The 22075-nt window shown below is 39.5% G+C and overlaps 1 protein-coding gene across 21 annotated transcripts in view; it reads left to right on the forward strand.

Annotated features, from left to right (window-relative positions):
* The window catches only part of CADPS (calcium dependent secretion activator), a 477516-nt gene that overhangs the window by 114415 nt on the left and 341026 nt on the right, over positions 1–22075 (forward strand). For all 21 annotated transcript variants that reach the window (XM_063630798.1, XM_055260407.2, XM_055260410.2 and 18 more), the window contains one exon: positions 2794–3126. In XM_063630798.1, coding sequence (XP_063486868.1) covers positions 2794–3126 — 333 coding nt within the window. The remainder of the gene's footprint in view (positions 1–2793; positions 3127–22075) is intronic.

The following is a 22075-nucleotide window of genomic DNA, read 5'->3' on the forward strand; positions in this document are numbered from 1 at the left end:
CTCCATGAGAGCTAAATCTGTGTCTTCCTCAACTTTTGTATTCCTGACACCTGGTACAGTGTCTTCCACCTAGGGAGTAACCAAAGAAAGGATGAATGGGTTCATGGAGAAGTTTATAATCATTACAGTTAAAAGGATAGCCCCAAATCTTATTGTTCAACTCCTTTGGTGTATGGATAAGAAATTGGAGAATCAGACCAGTCATGGTGGCTCACGCCTGTAATCCCAACTCTTTGGGAAGCCGAGGCGGGTGTATCACTTGAGGTCAGGAGTTGGAGACCAGCCGGGCCTACATGGAGAAACCCGTCTCTACTACTAAAAAAATAATAATGATACAAAAATTAGCTGGGGATGGTGGCAGATGCCTGTAATCCCATCTACTTGGGAGGCTGAGGCAGAAGAATCACTTGAACCTAGGAGGCAGAGGTTGCAGTGAGCCAAGATCGCACCACTGTACTTCAGCCTGGGCAACAAAGTGAGACTCTGTCTCAAAAAAAAAAAAAAAAAAAAAAAAAAACAGAAAAAGGAAAAGAAAAAGAAATCAGAGAATCAGAGAGGGGAGATGATTTACTCAAGGTCACACAGCAAGTTAGAGGCAGAGCTGGCCTGAGATGATTTACAGCTCCTGCCACAATGCTCCATTGCCTTTCCAGAGACTTCCTCCACTAGCCTCAAAACACTGGTGTTTGAGATCTGTAATGTGTTGGTTAGATGGAGAAACCATCCCCATTAAGTGTTACAGGTTTGCAGGTGAATTATTTAGCTCATTAAGGCTCATAAGGCCTGAGGATTCATTTGAAACTATTTTGTCTATAATTAATTTTCAAATTAACTCTAAGGTCTCATCTGAGTACCAGTTCCCACTCATAGGGAAGCAGGCCATGGCCTCTACCCTGTGAGGCAAACCCTCAGCCCTCCTTTCTAAATTAGTTCATTAAAGTCAACAATAAACCGGAGCCTTTTTTAAAAAAACATTTCTCCACCCCAGAAACGCTTTGTGATGAAGCATAAGGCAGTGATGCCCCAGGGAATGCTGTCTCATGGCCAACAAGTGCATTTCCTGAAATCTGACAGGGGAATGAACGTTTGCTCTGCCTCTTGAAGGATATTTATGCACCTTCTGAAGTGTGACCAGGACACAGCTCAAACGTGTCAGATGCTTCCTCTCTGTGAATATGAAGCGGCGGCTTCACTGCCTTGTATTACACCCCAGAACCATGTAGCTCGTGTAAGCTGCCGAATGGTGGGCAGTGGAGCGAAAATAAGACTTTCTTAATAGAAGAAAGCTTGGTCCCAGGACTCAACCAGGCGGCACCAGCAGACCAACCAGGGATTTTCCACCAGGCGGGAGAGATTTTCATCAAGCAGGAGAACCTGCAGGGAAGGAAGGAACCAGGGTGAAGTAAAAAGACTACCCATTGGTAATTAGACAATTTGAGTTACCTAAAGAAAGTCCCTTGCCCTCTCTGAAGTCTCGGTTTTTCATCTACAAAATAAACTTAACCTAACTTCTATGTTCATTGTTAATTCACTTTTAAAGTGTCAGGTGCTGAAGACATTCTAGGACCTGAAGACATTGTGAGGAACAAGAAGGACACATTCCTTGCCCAAGTAGAATTTACATTTCAGGAAGGAAGAGAGATAATTAAATATATGTTTACCTGATACTTGCATACTTTCAATTAAAAGTATCATTGAAGGGATAAAAGGAGATACAAATAGTGGTTAATGTTTAATGCTATGTGCCTGATATCATGCCAGGCACTTTTCGTATAATAATAATAACAGCAGCAAGTGTAACATGGGCCAGGCACTATTTTATGTGTGTTTTACACATTAACACATTTAATCCTCATTTTAAAATACGTACTGGCCTGGGCAACACAGCAAGACCCTGTCTCTACAAAAAGTTTAAAAAATTATGGAGGCATATTGGCATATACCTATAGTCCCAGTTACTTGAGGGGCTGAGGCAAGAGGATGGCTTGAGCCCAGGAGTTTGAGGCTGCAGTGCATCGTGATCACCACTGAAGTCTGGCTTACATAACAGGGCAAAGCCCTGCCTCTATTTAAAATAAAAAATTAAATTCTGGGTGCGTTGACTCATGCCTGTAATCCCAGCACTTTTGGAGGCCGAGGTGGATGGGTGGCTTGAGCCCAGGAGTTTGAGACCAGCCTGGGCAACATGATGAAACCCTGTCTCTGCCAAAAATACTAAATAAATAAATAGCCAGGTGTGGTGGCGTGCACTTAGTCCCAGCTACTCAGGAGGCTGAAGCTGGAGGTCGCTTGAGCCTGGGAGGCAGAGGTTGCAGTGAGCTGTGATTGTCACTATATTCCAGCCTAGGTGACAGAGCAAGACTCTCTCAAAAAGAAATTAAACGTTAAATAAATACTATTATCCCCATTTTATAAATGGGAACACTGAGATACAAAGAGGTTAACTTGCCCAAAGTCCCACAGCCACTAAGGGGCAGAGAACCTATGCAGCCTGGGCACAGGTCTGTATAGTATGTGCTGCCTCTCGTGACAGTATCATCTCATTTAATCCTTGCACCAACCTGGTAAGTACAATTGTTATTCTCATCTTACAGATGTGGACACAGAAGCAGAATGTGTAAGTGACTACTCTGAGTTTGCACAGCCAGGAGGTGGTGGGGCAGGACGAGACCCACAGTGATTCCTCCTGCGATGCACATAAGGTGGGCTGGCCCAGTGTCCAGCCCCAGGGAACTGGTACCTCTGTGGTCAGCTCTCTTACTGCCTTTCCTGGCCCGCCTTGTTCTTGCTCAGGTGTTCCTGAAGAGCGACCGTGTGGCCCGCATGGTTCAGAGTGGAGGCTGTTCCGCCAACGACTCCCGGGAGGTCTTCAAGAAGCACATTGAGAAGAGAGTGCGCAGCCTGCCTGAGATTGACGGCCTCAGCAAGGAGACTGTGCTGAGCTCCTGGATGGCCAAATTTGATGCCATCTACCGTGGAGAAGAGGACCCCCGGAAGCAGCAGGCCCGGATGACAGCCAGCGCAGCCTCCGAGCTGATTCTGAGCAAGGAGCAACTCTACGAGATGTTCCAGAACATTCTTGGGATCAAGAAGTTCGAACATCAGCTCCTGTACAATGCCTGCCAGGTAAGGTGTTTCTCACCTGGGCCCAGAGCTGTGGGTAAGCAGAGCTGCATTCCAACTTCTATGAGATGCTTCTTGATTTTTTTTAAAAAAAAGGATTAAAACTTATATTTTATTACTCTACTGGCAAAAAGTTGAATACAATTTAGGCTAGATTATATTCATGCTTTTCTTCTGATTTAAAAGATAAATAAATAAAACATTTTTGTGAGCCCCTAAAAGTCTCAGGGGCCCTAGGCACTGAGCTCATTGTGTCTAATGGGTAAGTTGGCCCTATGAGTAAGGCCTGTTTTCCATGTGTCAAAAGTGCTAAAAATCAATTTTAAAAAAAAATATGGTTCTGCCTTTGGTGTTTGCCAGTTGAAGGGCTTGTGCTTCCTCTGCTGGGAAGACAACTGAACTTAGCACCTGCCTGTCAAGAATAATTTTTTAAAATGGAAAGCTTGCAAAATGCCCAATACCTGTATGTTAGTCACATCATGAATTTCTGAGTGGTTCTGACGGCGAGAGCTGAGGCTCTGCTTGAGTCCACCCCAAAATGGGCCTGTATTTTCTCTAGATGGAGGATTGGGGAAGCGAGGTATCTCATATCTTGATATCCTGCCTAACCTTAGCATTATATTCATTTATTCAACAAATAGTTATTATGTGCCTATTTTGCAGTCTGAAATTCTTACTGGGTGTCACTTAGGAGCAGTTTAAAAATGCACATTCCCGGCCCCTAGCCCTAGAGTTTCTCATTCTGCAGCCTCAGAGCATGGCCCAGGAATCTGCATTTTAAACAAGGACCTTCCTTCCCGGTAATTATGTTGCCCTTCACCTTCAAAGAACTATCAGAGAGATTCATCTTTGCCTTGTTTGCTAATATTCCCAGTGTATAAAATCTTGGCACAGAGTGAATGCTCAGTAAATGTTTATCGAATTAATAAATGGATAATGGAAAATTATTTTAACTAGTAGGTAGGGTCTTATCAACTATGATATATCACCTAGAATTTTCTGGATGGTTTAGTAAGAGTCTGTTTAGCATTTCATAATACAACACACGCATCACATTCAAAGATATTGCTGGTATCTACTTTCATTTCATCCAACTTTAATTGAAAACATTGATTACAAATCTGGAGATGAAAGGTTTTTCGTGATGGGTCAAAAAGTATTTTGAAATTTCAAATATCAATATAAAATTAAATTTAATCGTTATTTTATTTAAAATATTACTACGTCGCACCGTGTAACAGTTTTAGAATGGGAGAAGCGGGTGGTGTTAGCTTCCACCACCACTATCCCCTCCACCAGCATGTCCACCACAAGAAGGTGCCATAGCTTCAATATTGAAAAATCATCCACCTGAGTTATAAGCAAGATTCAGAATTACAGAGATAGTCAAGTGTTCCTAAACCTTCTAGGTACAAAATTATTCTAGGGATTAATTTTTCTTCTTATTGCAACAGCTTATGCATATTTTCTGTGCTTGCTCAAACTCAGCTTCATTGGAGTGAATCCATTGCTATGCCGTTTCTTGTCTTATCTCAGTGTTTTTGCACTTGTTGAATTGAGCGGCAGGATCATATTTTACTGTTTTCTCCTAAAAAATGAATTAATCCAACTCATTTTACCCTCAACATCTTTTTTGTGAAATAGAAAAAAGTACAGTAATATTAAAGAATAATATCTTCTCTCTCCAGAATAAAGATTGTACTCTTAGCCAAAAAAGAATTACAAGATAGGCCAGGCACGGTGGCTCGTGCCTGTAATCTCAGCACTTTGGGAGGCTAAGGCGGGTGGATTACCTGAGGTCAGGAGTTCAAGACCAGCCTGGCCAACATGGTGAAACTCTTTCTCTACTAAAAATACAAAAATTAGCCGGGCATGATGGCGGATGCCTGTAATCCCAGCTACTAGGGAGGCTGAGGCAGGAGAATTGCTTGAACCTGAGATCACGCCACTGCATTCCACCCTGGGCAACAGAGTGAGACTCCGTCTCCAACAAAAAAAAATTACAAGATAAAGGAAAGTACTTCTTCTTGGGACAGGGATACTTAGGACATTTAGTATTTTACTCTTTATTCATATCTAAATCTGATTATGATTTCAGGGTTTCACATCAATAGAAATTAGGGCAAAAGAATATATGAAAGTAATTTATACATACAAAAATACACATGAATTCTAAATATATGGTTTTTTGATTTCTATGTCTTCAGTAATCTAAGTTTCAGGAGTGTATTGGCAAACAAAAGTATTTTAAAAGAAAGAAAACATTGGTCATGATAATATTTCACAACATATAATACCCATTTCTATGACAATATAGAAATGGCTATTCTCAAAAGTTACTGTGGCAATAAATTCTTAACGTAGCCTTTCTGTAATCGGTTAGTTTGCAGCAGAACACCTTCAAATGGGAAAACTTTTTGACCTAGGAGCTCTACCTTTAGGAATTCATTACAAGTAGGTACATAGAAGTGTGTGCAAGAGTGTTAAGACCAAAGATGTTCACTGCAGCCTTCTATATGATAGTGAAAAGATGGAAGCATGCTTAATTCCCAACAGTATAGGATTAATTAATTAGATTTTGATTTAACCATACAAGGGAATATTCTTTTTCCAATAGAACAGCAATAAAAGAGTTGTTAAAGAAGAAAGCTTGCCATGTGGGAAAATGTTCCTTAGATATTGCTAAGTGGGGAATCTGGCTATGAAGCACAATATGCAGGCACAGTCCCATTTCTATGGGAAAAAAGGATGGAAAAAGGTACTGGACAGGCAAAGAACAAAATGTTAACTGTGCTTATCTCTAAAGGATAGCATTATGGTTGATTTTTATAATTTTCATTTGTGCTTTTTTAGGTCTCTCCAAATTTTTACCTTAAACACAGTTATTCTGTAAATGAAAACGAATACCAAAAGTCTCAACAAAGAAACCGTCAAAACAATGGGATATGAAGAAAGTTATCTTCTGAATTGTTTTCTAGACTTCAGGCATTAACATACCACCTTCATGATCTTTGCCATTTCCGAGTACTACCTGCATGATTATTTAATGTTTCTTATTAAACCAACTCCCAAATTCACCTTTTTTTTTTTTTTTTTTTTTTTTTTTTGAGCTTAAGAGTCTCACTGTCACTCAGGGGGTAGTGCAGTGGCACAAGCTCGGCTCACTGCAACCTCCACCTCCCAGGTTCAAGCGATTCTCATGCCTCAGCCTCCTGAGTAGCTGGGATTACAGGCACATGCCACCATGCCTGGCTAATTTTTGTATTTTTGGTAGAGATGGGTTTTTCCATGTTGGCCAGGCTGACGTCTCGAACTTCTGACCTCAGGTGATCCACCCACCTTGGCCTCCCAAGAGTTCTGGGATTACAGGCGTGAGCCACTGTGCCTGGCCCCAAGTTCACTTTTTAAACCTGTCTTTATCTTAGGTAATGTACGTAAAATCATAGCTTTGATATATTCTTTTTACAAAAAAAAATATGCATTAAAGTGAAACCTAACTATTAAAATAGAAACTCTTCATTGGCTGGCCCTCTTAGATCATCTCACACCACAGTGATGCAGAAGGCACGGTGGCAGTAGCCACTGCCCTGATGCACTGAGGCTGGTGGACAGAGCTCGCTGACTCCATCCCTGAAAATAGCCTCAGACTGACCATAGCAGCTTTCATATGAAGTCTGCATAGGCGGGCAGCAAAGCAGAGATTTAATTTACCTCCCTCCTCTTTCCTTGCTGGCAGACTGTATGTAGACAGGCAGCAAAGATAGTGCACCTGTCATGCCTTACCATCAGTGTCTGAAATTATAGATTTACTCACGTTCTCGCAGACTACACTCTCAGCTCTGCACAACTCTTATCAACTCGTGGGAGCAAGAATACAGAAATGATATTGTATCACTTTCATCCTCACTCTGCTGAAATTGTTTCTTGTTTAATTTCGTATTTTCTGGACCTTCTTCTCCTTACCAAACAAAGCAATTTCTAGGTGCTTCCCAAACCCAAAATGTGCTTAATGTTTTCCTCTTATGCATATCGTATCCTAGGGGAAGCTGTAATCTGATTTCTGCTGCTGCTTTGTGAAAGTTCCCATGCTCTCTCTTTATGAGGTTCTGCCAGTAACTGCCATTTTTATCTCAAATGAGAAATGACATGTATCAAAGAGCGATTATATCAGTTACATATCAGTTGTCTGTTGTAACATGAACCATGTCTATCAAAACATAAGAGAAAAGCAAGAGAGTTTAACAAATGTCTCTGAATTTGCCCATGGAGTTTCTTAACGTCTATTCTGTTTATTTGAGAATTAGTGGATAAATCTCATAGAAGAAATTCATACTCAACATAATATTCAAAGTAAAATGGCAAATTTTATTATGAATCAGTGTTGTTTTTATTTTTCATAGACCCTTGGGAAGATGCAGTCAATTATGTCGCTATCTGAGTTGAATTCTAAAGGTAACTCAAAAAAAGTAAGGTAGGCTGAGCACACAGCTCCATTCCAGCACTTTGGGACACCAAGGTGGGAGGGTCATGTGAGTCCAAGAGTTTCAGACCAGCCTAGGCCCCATCTCTACAAGAAATTTAAAAACTAGCTGGGTGTGGTGGCATGTACCCATAGTCCCAGCTACTCAGGAGGCTGAGGCAGGAGGATCACTTGAGCCTGGGAGGTCAGGGCTACAGTGAGCCATGATCTCACCACTGCACCCTAGCCTGGGTGACAGAGTGAGACCCTGTATCAAAAAAAATTTTTAAGTGAGATAATTTGAGAATAGGTTGTATTATCTGAGAAATGAGGCTAAGATAGACCTGCTTTCCATCTTCATGAAATGCAAAGCTGACAGTGATGATGATGATGATAATATGATATTTTAAACCATTTTCAAGACGCACCATCTCTCCCCTTTCCCTTTAGTGACCTTCAAATTTGGTGTAAATTTGATTCTCAGTTGTACCAGCTGTCTGCTACTTTCTGCTCCTCTACTTAACTTTATAAGTTATCCTTAACTATCTCATTCAAAACTGTGTGGATATTTTCACTTGAAAAATACCTCAGATGTGCATTTTAGAAGGAGTAGGATCTACATCTTCATGTATTTTTTTTTTTTTTTTTTTTTTTGAGACGGAGTCTCGCTTGTCGCCCAGGCTGGAGTGCAGTGGCGCGATCTCGGCTCACTGCAAGCTCCGCCTCCCAGGTTAACGCCATTCTCCTGCCTCAGCCTCATGAGTAGCTGGGACTACAGGCACCTACCACCATGCCCAGCTAATTTTTTTTTTTTTTTTTATATTTTTAGTAGAGACGGGGTTTCACCGAGTTAGCCAGGATGGATGGTCTCGATCTCCTGACCTCGTGATCCGCCCACCTCGGCCTCCCAAAGTGCTGGGATTACAGGCGTAAGCCACCTCGCCCAGCCATCTTCATGTATTTTTAAAGGCAAATAGACTCTTTTTAGTGAAGCAATCCAGCTAATTTTGAAGATGTGAATATGAGCTAAGGATGTCAGTTGTATCTCAATGTTTCCATTCTGCTCTTTGAAAATGCCATTTCTGGTTTTTCTGTTACTGATCACACTCTTCCCTTCTAAACTAAGCACAGCATGACTCCAGCCTTCTCCTTGGCCATTACATGTGCCCAAATGGCAGCAGGGATAACATCCACAGTCCAACTAATAGGATAAGAAAATAATCTCTTCATTTATTCTCTCTGAATTTCTAGAGGTTTTCAGATAAGTCTGGAAGGAAGAAGAAAGAAATCAAGCAACTTGATTTCTCAATTTATAAACACCTTTGTATTTTTAATATTGGATTCTCTATCATAACTGAACTGCTAATTTTCTTAGCATTTAATTTCCTTTCCTCCCAGCCAACATCAGCATGGCCTTTGATGATGTGGTTATCTTATTACAGCACTATGTTCCTTGAACTTGATGAGCACTTGGCAGCTTTTCAGATAGTTTATTAGACTCTGAAGAGAAACCTCAAATTATCAGGCTTTCAGTTGTGACCCAGATTGCTGGGTTGTATCCATACCTCATTACAGAGCCCTTAATCTCCATATCACTACATAGCTTTTTCCTTGTCCAGAAGTTTCCAGTAGGTCTGTTGACTGAACATTTGCTTTGGTGGCGAGACTCTATTTCTTCATCTCTTTTCTTGATCCTGTAACAACAATATAGTTCTTTGCATGAATGGTCTTTCACTGAACACCTACAGAAGAAATGTTTTAAAATCTGGAGATGGGAAGTAGTGATGGAAGGCTAATATTACACCCTTTTATTTAGAAACATACTTTCATCATTCATTCAGCAGATTTTAGCGTCTACTGTGCACTAGGCATCATGTGTTGTATGCTGAGGGTAGAGCCTAAACTTTCTTACTTTGTCATACAATGGCCCATGAAGTGGCTCCTGACTAATTGTCCTCCTTGTTCACTACACACCTCTCAATGACTTTGTAGTTGGCCTGCTTAGATTATTGTTTTTGTTGTCTTGGCTGTGTAACAAATTGCCACAAATTTAGCAGCTTAAAAGAATGCCCATTTATTATCTCACATTTTTTTAGGTCAGAAGTCCAGGCATGACTTAGCCAGGTCCTCTGTTAAGGGTCCCACAAAGCTGGAATTAAGGTGCTGGCCAGGCTGTGTTCACATCTGGAGGCTCAACAGGGAAGGATCCACTTCTCAGCACCTTCATGTTGTTGGCAAAACTCCTTTCCTTGCAGCTGTAGAATCTCCAGATCCAGCAACATGGAGAGAGAGAGAATCTCTGATGCATCAGATTTTTTATTTCTAGATGCACTATTAAAAGGATCACCTGGTTGGGCGCAGTGGCTCCCTTCTGAAATCCCCACACTTTGGGAAACTGTGGAGGGAGGATTGCTTGAGGCCAGAAGTTCGAGAACAGCCTGAGAAACATAAGGAGACTCTGTCTTTACAAAAAATTTAAAAAATTAGCCAGGCATGGTGTCGTGTACCTGTGGTCCCAGCTACTTGAGGGGCCAAGGTGGGAGAATCACTTGAGACCAGGAGGTGAAGGCTGAAGTGAGCCGTGATAACACCTACCACTGTACTCCAGCCTGGCTGACAGAGCGAGACTCTGTCTCAATCAATCAATGGATTGCTTGATTAAGTCTGGCCCATGAAGTTAGTCTCCCTTTAGATTAATTTAGAGTCAACTGATTAAGAATTTTACATCTGTAAAATCTATTCATTCTTGTCATATACTATTGATTAGAAGCATATACTCTTGATAGAAGTTATATACTATTGATTCCGTTCCTCCCACACTCGAGGGTAGGACCGAAGTAGGGCATAACTCACTGGGGGAGGCATCCAAACACTGTTTGCTACATTGTCCTTCCCCCATCCCACAGGCTTTCATAAGGCTGGCTCCTTCAGGTATCATTTTAAGTGTAACCTTTGTAGAGAAATTCTCCGTTACCATTCTGCCTAAAATGGGCTCCTCAGTGTTTGCTGTTTTCCTTCGTGAAACAATACCGTGTTTATATAGCACTTAATGCAGTCTGAAGTTGCTTTGCACACTTATTTTCTTTGTTATTGTCTATCTCTTCTTCTAGATTTTGTTAAGAGGAAGAGTGATGTCTATTTCGTTCACCAGTATACATCCAACACTTAGCACAATGCCCAGCACAAAATAGATGCACAATTAAATATTGACTAAATCAGTAAATGCAGAGTCCAAGGCAGTTATGGCCTCAAGGGGCTTAAATGCCCACATCACACAAGGTGCATGTTTGGTCATTTTTTTCTGGTTCAACAAAGTGCAGCAGCGTCACAGGTCTTCAGTATTCAGCCTGAATTCACCTGCTGGTACTCCTGTTTTATAACGTGGATATTACCTGAGGGTCACAGTAATCTTCCAGGCATAAACTTTCCTTCTGACCACACTCAATCTGTCTCTTCCAAGACATGGTTGATCAAAGAGGGACGGAAATTAACCATGTCTTTCCAAAGTCATACACTGCCACTAAAAATCATTAGATATTCAAGGGACTGCCAGTTTTAAGTGACTTTGCTTGCCAGATGTACCTTAATTTCAGCAATCTTCCAAAGCAAAAATACATCAATACGTATATACTGGCCAGATGTAGTGGTTCACATCTGTAATGCCAGCACTTCGGGAGCTTGAGGAGTGTGGATCACTTGAGACTAGGAGTTCAAGACCAGGCTGGGCAACATGGTGAAATGCCATCTCTGCAAAAAATAATACAAAATAATTTAGCTGGGCGTGGTAGCTCACACTTGGGAGGCTGGGATGGGAGGATTACTTGAGCCTGGGAAGCCAAGGCTGCAGTGAGCTGTAATTGTGTAACTGCACTCCAGCCTGGGTGACAGAGCAAGACCCTGTCTCAAAAAAAAAGAAAGCAAAAAGATGCATATACTCAGTTACTAGGGACACATTTAGAGGCATTAAAGATGTGGTTGGTACAGGGCCAGAGGGCAATATTTAATTTCCCAGAGCCACAATTTTCTGAAGACCCCATCGTGGTTTTTCTTACTTCTCTATCACTTGTTTCTAGAACACATGGCCAGATATTTCTATCTGATTGCACCTGCTGTTACCAAGATGCTAACAGCAATGGAAAGTAGAAATTGAGAGACAGTGGGTATCCTGCATGTAAGGAGCAGGGAATTGGGCATTTTCTATGCAGCCTTCAAAACTGCTATAGACATTTCAGCAATCTCTTTCCTTTGTTGCCAAAATGGATTCATAAGTATGCTCTTTTATTCAGTCTTTTCATATGCATTGAGCCACAAAATTGTAATCAGAGATGTTAAAGAGGTATGCTTTCAGAAAAATACATACAAAACTAATATTTTCTGCTTTTTTCTACCTTTTGCCAAACGACAAAATCTATGATAAGCCGTCTAGCACAGCCTGGCAAATAGAGATATTTTACTAGCCTTCGAACACGTTTCACCAGTCCAGATTCCCCATGCTAGTAATTTCAATTTTTCTTCTTCCAACATGCAGCCTTTTTGTTTCCTCAGTGATTCAGACCTAAAATTAGCAGAAGCTTGGGTAATGGAGTATAGTGTATTGATTAAATTTTGTTGTTAACCCTTTGTGTTTCAATCCTTTTTTTTGAAAATATGAATAAAATACATTAGTTCCCTTGATGGCTAGTGAATGATTCTACATCATTCTTTTAGAGTGAACTGTTAGTGGAGGCTTCATAATCTATGTTCTGACCTCCAGTTTGGACATCAATTATACCTACCAAGTATTAAATACTTACTATCTGCCAGACAGTAAGCCTAATACTTTATATGCATCATCAAATTTAATCCTCATAACAAGCCTTTAAAGCAGACATTTGTACCTACATTTTAATAAAGAAGCTAAAAGGGGGGTTGGACAATTTTTTTCCAAGGTCAAACAGCCAGACAGCAACAAAGCTTGGATTTGAACTCAACATTTCAAGACTTCAAAGCAAGCTCCTAAGTAGTCATCTTTTCCATAGAGAAGATTTTGGAGATTAAGTAGAAAGTTTATTGATCCCGTCTAGACTCTAGGAAGGTGGTAGATATGTGTGTATTTTGCTAAGTCTTTTATGAATCTCTTTTATTTGGTCTGCTCTTTTTTCCCCTAAAATTTGTTGCAGGAAAAGAAAGCTTAGTTGAAGACTCAATTCTGTATATTGGCTAAGAATTATTTTAATGGACGCATCTATTCAATGGAGACTACTTAGGTTTGTTTGCTTCGTTCATTTACGTTCTATTGTAGCAATCCAAGTGTTTTCTGATTTAATTTTTAAAAACATAGTTAACAAAGCCCTGCAGTCTTCAGAGGATGGCTGAAGGATAGGGAATGCTTGTTTTGCTTATCTTCTCATGCTTATGTGTGATCTGGCCAATTGGATGACCTGAAAAGTGTAGCTATTTCATGTTGTTTCCTAGCTGGGCCAAATTTTTGAAAAGTTGTTCTTTGGAGGAAGAACATACAACATCACACATAAAATTCCAAATTGCAAAGCTTTTCAGTTAATAAATAAACTAGGAGTTGGTAAATATTTTAGGCTTTGTGAACCCCATGGTCTTTGTAACAACTACTTAATTCTGTCATTGTAGTGAAAGCAGCCACATATAATACGTAAGGTATATGGGCGTGGCTGTGTTCTAGTTAAACTTTATTTACAAAAACAGACAGCTGGCATATTTGACTCAAGGGCTGCAGTTTGTTAACCCCTAAATTAAATAATTACCACATCATAACAGCAATAATTATTTACTTTCAAAAAATTATTCCATGGATGTAAGATCTTACGTTTTCCACCCAAAAGCATTCCTTTTTCTCCACAACCTTTCCAACATCTGTTACTTTTTGACTTTTTAATAATAGCCGTTATGACTCATGTGAGGTGGTATCTCACTGGGGTTTTGATTTGCATTTCTGTAATGATCAGTGATGTTGAGCTTTTCTTCATATGATTGTTGGCTGCATGTATGTCTTCTTTTGAGAAGTGTTCATCTCCTTTGCCTACTTTTTAATTGGGTTGTTTGTTTGTTTCTTATAAATTTAAGTTCCTTATAGATGCATGATATTAGACCTTGTCAGATGCATAGTTTGCAAAAATTCTCCCCACTCTGTCGGTTTTCTGTTTTCTCTGTTGATAGTTTATTTTGCTATGCAGAAGCTTTTTAGTTTAATTAGATCCCATTTGTCAATTTTTGCTTTTGTTGCAATTGCTTTTGGTGTCTTCATCATGAAATCTTTGCCGTGCTTATGTCCTGAATGGTATTGCCTAGGTTGTCTTCCAGGGTTTTTATAGTTTTGAGTTTTATATTTAAGTCTTTAATTTATCTTGAGTTAATTTTTGTGTACGGTATAAGGAAGGTGTCTAGTTTCAATCTTCTGCATATGGCTAGCCGGTTATCCCAGCACCATTTGTTGAATAGGGAATCCTTTCTCATTGTTTCTTTTTGTCAGGTTTGTGGAAGATCAGATATTTGTAGGTGTAAAGTCTTATTTTGGGGTTCTCTATTCTGTTCCATTCATCTTTGTGTCTGTTTTTCTACAAGTACCGTGCTGTTTTGGTTGCTGTAGCCCTGTAGTATAGTTTGAAGTCAGGTAGAATGATGCCTCCAGCTTTGTTCTTTTTTTGGTAGGATTTCCTTGGCTATCTAGCCTCTTTTTTGATTCCATATGAATTTTTAAATATTTTTTTCTAGTTCTGTGAAAAATCTCAGTGATAGTTTAATAGGAATAGCATTGAATCTATAAATTGTTTTGGGCAGTATGACCATTTTAACCATATTGATTCTTTCTATCCATGAGCATTGGATGTTTTTCCATTTGTTTGTGTCATCTCTGATTTCTTTGAGCAGTGATTTGTGGTTCTTCTTGTAGAGATCTTTCACCCCCTATTTATCTGTATTCCTGGGTATTTTATTCTTTTTGTAGCAATTGTGAATGGGAGTTCTTTCCTGATTTGGCTGTCACCTTCACTGTTGTTGTAAGAAATGCTAGTGATTTTTGCACATTGATTTTTGTATCCTGAGACTTTGCTGAAGTTGTTTATCAGCTTAAGAAATTTCTGGACTGAGACTATGGGGGATTTATAGATATAGGATCATGTCATCTGCAAACAGGGATAGTTTGACTTCCTCTCTTCCTATTTGGATTCTCTTTTTTTCTTTCTCTTGCTTCATTGCCCTGGCCAAGACTTCCAATACAGTGTTGAATAGAAGTGGCGAGAGAGGGCATCCTTGTCTTGTACCGGTTTTCAAGGGGAATGCTTCCAGCTTTTGCCTATTCAATATGATGTTGGCTGTGGGTTTGTCATAGATGGCTCTTATTATTTGGAGGTATGTTCCTTCAATACCTAGTTTACTGAGAGTTTTTAACATGAATGGATGTTGGGTTTTATTAAAAGCCTTTTCTGCATCTATTGAGATAATCATGTGGTTTTTGCCTTTAATTCTGCTTATGTGATGAATCACATTTATTGATTTGTATATGTTGAACCAAACTTGCATCCCAGGTAGAAGTCCTACCTGATCATGATGGATTAGCTTTTTGATGTGCTGCTGGACTCAGTTTGCCAGTATTTTGCTGAGGATTTTTATCAGTGTTTATCAAGAAAATTGGCCTGAAGTTTTCTTTTTTTGCTACATCTCTGCTAGGTTTTGGTGTCAAGATGATGCTGGCCTTACAAAATCAGTTAGGCAGGAGTCCCTCCTCCTCAATTTTTTGGAATAGTTTCAGTAGGAATGATACCAGCTCTTCCTTGTACAGCTGGGATTGTACCCACTTAATAAGGTGGTTGGTGCTAGTTATTATTAGCTACCATTAATTAATCAAATTCTCACATCTTAAGAAAGTTCCTTTCTAATGAATAATGAAGTATAGGGTGGGCTGGTTCTCTGCAATCAGTTATTGAAACAATTCATCAAATTGTGCCAGGGCACAATCTGAAGAAGTGCCTTCAATAAGTATACAATGCAATTTGAAGGAATAAAATCCATCCACAATACATTCTAACTGTTAAAAAGTCAATATGTAAAATAGTAGACAATTGTAATATATAGTGGCAGTGTGAATCCAGGCTTAGCTATTTATTATCTATGTAACCTTTAGCAAGTTAATTAACTTTTCTATAAAACAGATATTAATAACTATCATATAGAAATAAGGTATGTAAGGAGCCCATCACATGATAGGAACTCAGTAAATGATAGCCTGGGTTGGTGATGGCAGTTGGTGGCATGGTGATGGGGGTAGTAGGGGGCATAGCAGAGTGGTATAAGTTTCAACAGCTGGAGCACTTTAGAGCTATCAGATAACAATGGAGTTTGATTGGTCAGCTGCTGCTTCACAGAGAAGGTACTGGGTGAGCTGGGTTTGAATGATGAAGAAATTGTTTAGGCTGAATAAAGAGAGATGATCTGAGGTGTCTGGTATCTTCTTTTACCCAATGATAGACCAGAGTAGAGACAAAATTGTATCATAAGTGTAATGTGGTTGAATGGAATAATTGTCTCAATTCTTTGCTACTGTGTATTAAATTAAACACCCTACCATGGCTCATGGGGCATTAAGTGATCTTCTTCACCCCTTAACTTTGGTCCCAGCCATCATGCTTGCTTTGTGAGTGGGCTGTCAGCAGACTAAATGAGCAGAGGTCTTGAGATGTGCTTGTGCATATGGTTTTGCTGCCATTGCACTTTGGGGATCTTCTGAGAGAAGACCATGCCCTAGGCAGTTGTTACTCCTGTAGCCTGGGCCTCTGCATGATATAAATGAAACAAATCTACTCAACCCACAGCCTGGAGCCAAGCCCAGCTAAGCCAACTCTAAAGCAACCCATAGTCTAAAACCTATAGCCACGCTCAGTCTAGGTCAACAGAACCCCAATCAGCTCACAGACCCATGGACATGGCAATCAACATATGTTAGTGTAAGTCACCGATTTCAAGGGTTGTTTGCTATCCAGCATTATTGTGTAAAATAGCTTATGAACACAAACAGCATTTAAAATAAGCATTATGAGTAGTAGATGACTAGTAAGATGCAGGCATAACTACAGTGGGGTTCTAGTGTTAACTACCAACCTCTCTTTTCTGTGGCAACTGTCCTAATCTGAAATCTCTTTCTTGGTCTCTTTCATTCTCTGTCTTCAACCTAAATTGTCCACTTTTCTAAAGTATACTGGTGTGCTTGCTTCCTGGCATCAATGCTGATATGCTAGCTTTAAAAGACTGCTTCTTTGAAATTGGAAGGGAGGAGATGATAGGTTGGCTGTGGTAAAGGAACTCAAGCTAAATAGAGTTCCTCATTATCCAAGAGTAAGGGCGGAACCTGAGTAGATTTTGGAACTGGACAAGAGATAAGAAGTCTGAAATCCTTATGTATAGTGAGGCCAAAAGTATGTAACAAGGATCATTAGAAAGCTGCAAAGCCCTTACCTTTATAAGGGATGTGTTTATTTTACTATTGTGATAATACCTGTATGGGTTAGCTGTTGCTGCATAACAAACAATCCTTAAACTCAATTGCTTAACACAAGAAACATGTCTTGTTGCTCACAAGCCTATACATGAGCTGGGTAGTTCTTATGGTCTTGGCTGGGCTCACTTATTGAGTTTGTTGTAAGTCACCGATTTCAAGGGTTGTTTGCTATCCAGCATTATTGTGTAAAATAGCTTATGAACACAAACAGCATTTAAAACAGCTGTGGGTTTGGTAGGAAGCTTTTTTCTGTTAGAAGGCCAGATGATGATGGATTGATCTAGGATAACTTCAACTGGAATGATTCCACACCCTGGACTTTTTCACATGGCCATTGGACAGGGTTCTAAATAAAAGTGTGAAAGAGTACAAGGACTCTGGAAGTCTTGGTTCAGAACTGTCATACTGTTGCTTCCACTGTATTCTATTGGCAAAGGAAGTCACAAGGCCAGCTAAAATTCAAAGGAGGAGAAACAGACTCTATCTCTTGATGGGAGGAGCTATAAATTCATATTGCAAATAGTGTGGTTACAATCAGAGTGAAAGATTGTGGTCACCTTTGAATCTACCATAATTCCTCAAACTATGATTATTGTTGACATGCCCTGGCATAAAATTGTTTAAAGCCAATATATGCCCAACTTATTTTACCAATTTATTTTAGTAAACGTCAATGTTTTATTATAAAATAATGTTTTCTATTGCTACAGTAAACAAAACCACTACATATAACATGGAATTAAGACCTGAAGGTAATTGACCTTTCCTAATGAAAAAGGAATCATTTTTTTAAATTTTATTTTATTTTATTTTTTGAGACGGAGTTTCACTCTTGTTGCCCAGGCTAGAGTGCAATGCTACAATATCGGCCACTGCAACCTCCGCCTCCCAGTTTCAAGCAATTCTCCTGCCTCAGGCTCCCAAGTAGCTAGGATTACAGGTGCATTGCCACCACACTCGGTTAATTTTTTTGTACTTTTAGTAGAGATGGGGTTTCACCATGTTGGCCAGGCTGGTCTCGATCTCCTGACCTCAAGTGATCCACCCGCCTCGGCCTCCCAAAGTGCTGGAATTACAGGCATGAGCCACCATGCAAGGCATCAATTTTTTTTTTTAATATGTAAGTATTTTTGTTCTTCAGAGATTATTAGCAAATGTAGAAAGATAAGTCCAATCATGTTTTTAATTGACAGTTTTGAGAGTCATTAGTTTGTTATTTCAAATACCTTTCAGAGAAAAGAACATGTTTTCTCTCTGATCCTTTTGTCGTCAAGAAGTACTAGCTACTTCATTATTTCACTCTGAAATGGGCAGGCACTGCTTTTCCATCTTAACATACTGTCTTGATTACAGTAAAATCAGCAAAACCTCATAGAAACATGAGGTGAGAGTGAAAATAGGTGTGTAAGACTGGATGCACCATAAATGATAAAACAACATTCAACTGTGCACTTATTCAATGTGAATTGAGTGTCTATCATACACCAGACACTGTTCCAGGAACTGAGGATATAGCAGCAAATGTAACAGATGAGATTTCTGCTCTCAAAAAACTGATGTTTAATGGGCGAAACAAGAAAAAAAAGTATATTATGTCATTAAACAGAGATATGGGCTATAAAGAAAAACAAATCAGAATGAGAGGACAGAGGTTAATGGTGGTATTTGAGATTATGTAGACAGAGAAGTCTCTAGGGTTTGTGACCCTTCAGCAGAGGCCTGATGGAAATGAAGGAACAGCCTGGGGAAGATCATACCTGGAAAAGGAAGTGCTTTTGATGAAACAAAGCAATAAGCTTGGTTCAAAGGATACTAAGACGCAAGATCAGTGTGGATGGAGCACAGAGACCAAACAGAAATGGAAAGGAAGTACATTTGGAAGGCTGGGCTGCAGACAGATCACACAGAGCATCTTAGGCCATACCTCAGAGCTTGGATTTACTCCAAGGATTATAAGAAGCTCTTAGGTGTTTACAAGTGAGAGACTGACAGATCTGATTTGCCCAGTGGAAGGAAAGATGAGAATCTGTAGAATCTTGATATGACTTTTTTGTTTACTTTTTTTGTTGTTGTTGTTTTTCTGTGAGAGACAGTGTCTCACTCTGTTGCCCAGGCTAGATTGCAGTGGTGCAATCTCAGCTCACTGCAGCCTCTACCTCCTGGACTCAGCAATCTTCCTGCCTCAGCCTCCTGAGTAGCTGGGACTACAGGCATGTGCCACCACACCTTGCTACTATGTTTTTGTTTTTAATTTTTGTAGACAGAGGGTGGCACTATGTTACCCAGGCTGGTCTCGAACTCCTGGCCTCAAGTGATCTTCCCACCTTGGCTTCCTATATGACTGACTTATTTACTTAGATTTTGGGGGTTATTTTTGTGTGTGTTTTTGTTTGTTTTATTTTTTGAAATGGAGTCTCTCTCTGTTGCCCAGGCTGGAGTGCAGTGGTGTGATCTTGGCTCACTGCAACCTCTGCCTCCTGGGTTCATGCCATTCTCCTGCCTCAGCCTCCTGAGTAGCTGGGACTACAGTGCGTGCCACCATGCCCAGCTAATTTTTTTGTGTTTTTAGTAGAGATGGGGTTTCATCATGTTAGCCACACTGCTCTTGATCTCCTAACCTCACGATCAACCTGCCTCAGCCTCCCAAAGCACTGGGATTACAGGCATGAGCCACTGTGCCCAGCTACTTAGATTTTTTAAGTTTAATAAGTCTGTAGTTCAGAAATAGAATTGTTTGCCATGGTTTCTGGATTTCTGCAAGTTGTACAGGTATGCAGGATATAGTAAGAAATCCACTAGAAAGAAATAAGGACTTCTTTTCATATTCTAGCATTGTTTCTTCAGTCTTTCTATCTAATTCAGTATAACTTCTTTTAAAGGAACAAACAACATAAAGGTGGAAATTTAATTTTTCCTATATAATGACTCAACACTTTCCTTAGGTTTATTCTAAGTATTTGTTTCTTTCATGGAGTAAGATAGAAAGTTGTAGAATTTATGGATCAAGAATGTTTATGCAAGAAATTATAAAAAATGCTTATTTAAAAATTTGCCTACTAGGAGAATTGCCTGCAAACTGCCCCAGATGATTATTTATGTGTCCAAGGTTTGCTCTGTGGAAGTCTCACCTATAAATCATCTTTTAAATAATATGTTCATGTGGTTAATTCTTTATGAACCTACTGGAATTAACTGTGTTTTAAATTTGTTTAAAAAATAATGTTTTGGGGAAATGGTACCAGGTCGTGCAGTATCTTTCTCTTCATGCTAATTTAGATTTTATACCAAGTTGGGCAGTTGGCATTATTTTATTTGGTCTTCACAGCTCTACAACAAGGCAAGGAGAACATCTTCCTCTTTCCCCTTAAAGATGAGGAAAATGGTACCTGGGCAGGTGAAGGACTGGCTCAAGGTAACACAGGTATCCTTGGAACTTGAACCCAACATGTCAACCTCCACATGTGAATCTTTGCAGTCTTGCAGTGCTTCCCATGCCTCATCTCTAAAACTGATTCCCCGTTATAGTAATCAGGGAGATCAGTTATATCAGTTAGATCCCACTGGTCTAGCTGACTGTATTAGAATAGCTGGGTATGGTATAAACTGCTATAACCTAAGAGACTTGGAGAGCTTTATTCTTCTGTGATGTAAAAGTCTGAGCGAGTAGTTCTTCAATTTCATTACACTATCATCCCCTACAGTATCATCTGTGTGCAAGCAACCAAAGCTGTCTCACCACCAACACATTCATATTCAGCCCAAAGAAAAGAAAAGGAGGCGGGGGTAGGCAAGATGCTTCCTTTTAAGGATATAACCCAGAAGCTGAACTCACCTTGGCTCAGATCTCATTGGCAAGAGCTCAGTCACATGACCACATTTCTTTACGACAAACCTGAGAAGTGTAGTTCTAGCTGGGCAGCTATGTACTGGGTTGAACTCTTGTAGGGGTTGAGGGATTCAAGCATTGAAAAGAAGGGAGTTTAAATGGATACTAGCACAGGCTTAGCAGTCTCCACCACTTTCTGGATTCTTTATTATTATATAGTATTTAAGACATGCAAAATGATACCTAATATAGTATCAATACCTGTGTACCTATTACACAGGTTAATGAATAAATGTAGTGGTGCAGTTGAAGTCTCCTTCCCTCACTCTCCCCCAAGCACAGAGTAACCATTTATTGCTTTGCTGTTAATCCCTTCCTTACATTTCTTAATATTTTCATTACTGAAATACATACCCTTAACAGATCTATAGTAGGGTTTTGACTATTTTAAATCTTTATATACATCATATTGAACTGTAATTTTCTGCCACTGCTTTTTTTGACTCATGATTATAGTGGAGAGATTTATTTATATTGATGCATGTAGCTCTGTTTTTCTGGATGATATCTCGGTATGAATATACTGTCACTTAATGAAATAAGTATTTTTTTGCTATTACAAAAAATGCATTATAAATACTTCTTGTGCACATATGTAAGAATTTCTCCAGGGAACATACCTAGAAGTATAATTACTGGGACATATTTATGGTAATTACATCTTAGTTATTGGGTATTATCCATAATGTTTCAGTTAGTTGTACATTCCCTTGAATAGAATATAAGTAACTATTTTACTCTTTACAAATAGCCATGTTTCAAATGTAAAATTTTATTATAATGAAGCAACCAGATGTTTTCTACATTGCTATGGGGAGGATAAAGCTCAGTAGTTCCATCCTTTGGTAAATACCCTAGAGAAATGAGCATATTTGTCCACCAAAAGATATGCACAAGAATATTTGTAGCAGCTTTATTTCTAAAGTTAGAATAAAACTAAATATCCATCAGTAGGAGAATGGACAAACTATGGCATAGTCATACAATAGAATACAGTAACAAATTTTAAAAAGAAGGACAACTGCTGCCACATTCAACAGAAAAGATGAATCTCATAGACATTGTGTTGAGAGTAAATGTCCAAACCCAAGGAGTATATATT

This window comes from Symphalangus syndactylus, chromosome 21 (assembly GCF_028878055.3).
Source record: "Symphalangus syndactylus isolate Jambi chromosome 21, NHGRI_mSymSyn1-v2.1_pri, whole genome shotgun sequence".
NCBI lineage: Eukaryota > Metazoa > Chordata > Mammalia > Primates > Hylobatidae > Symphalangus > Symphalangus syndactylus.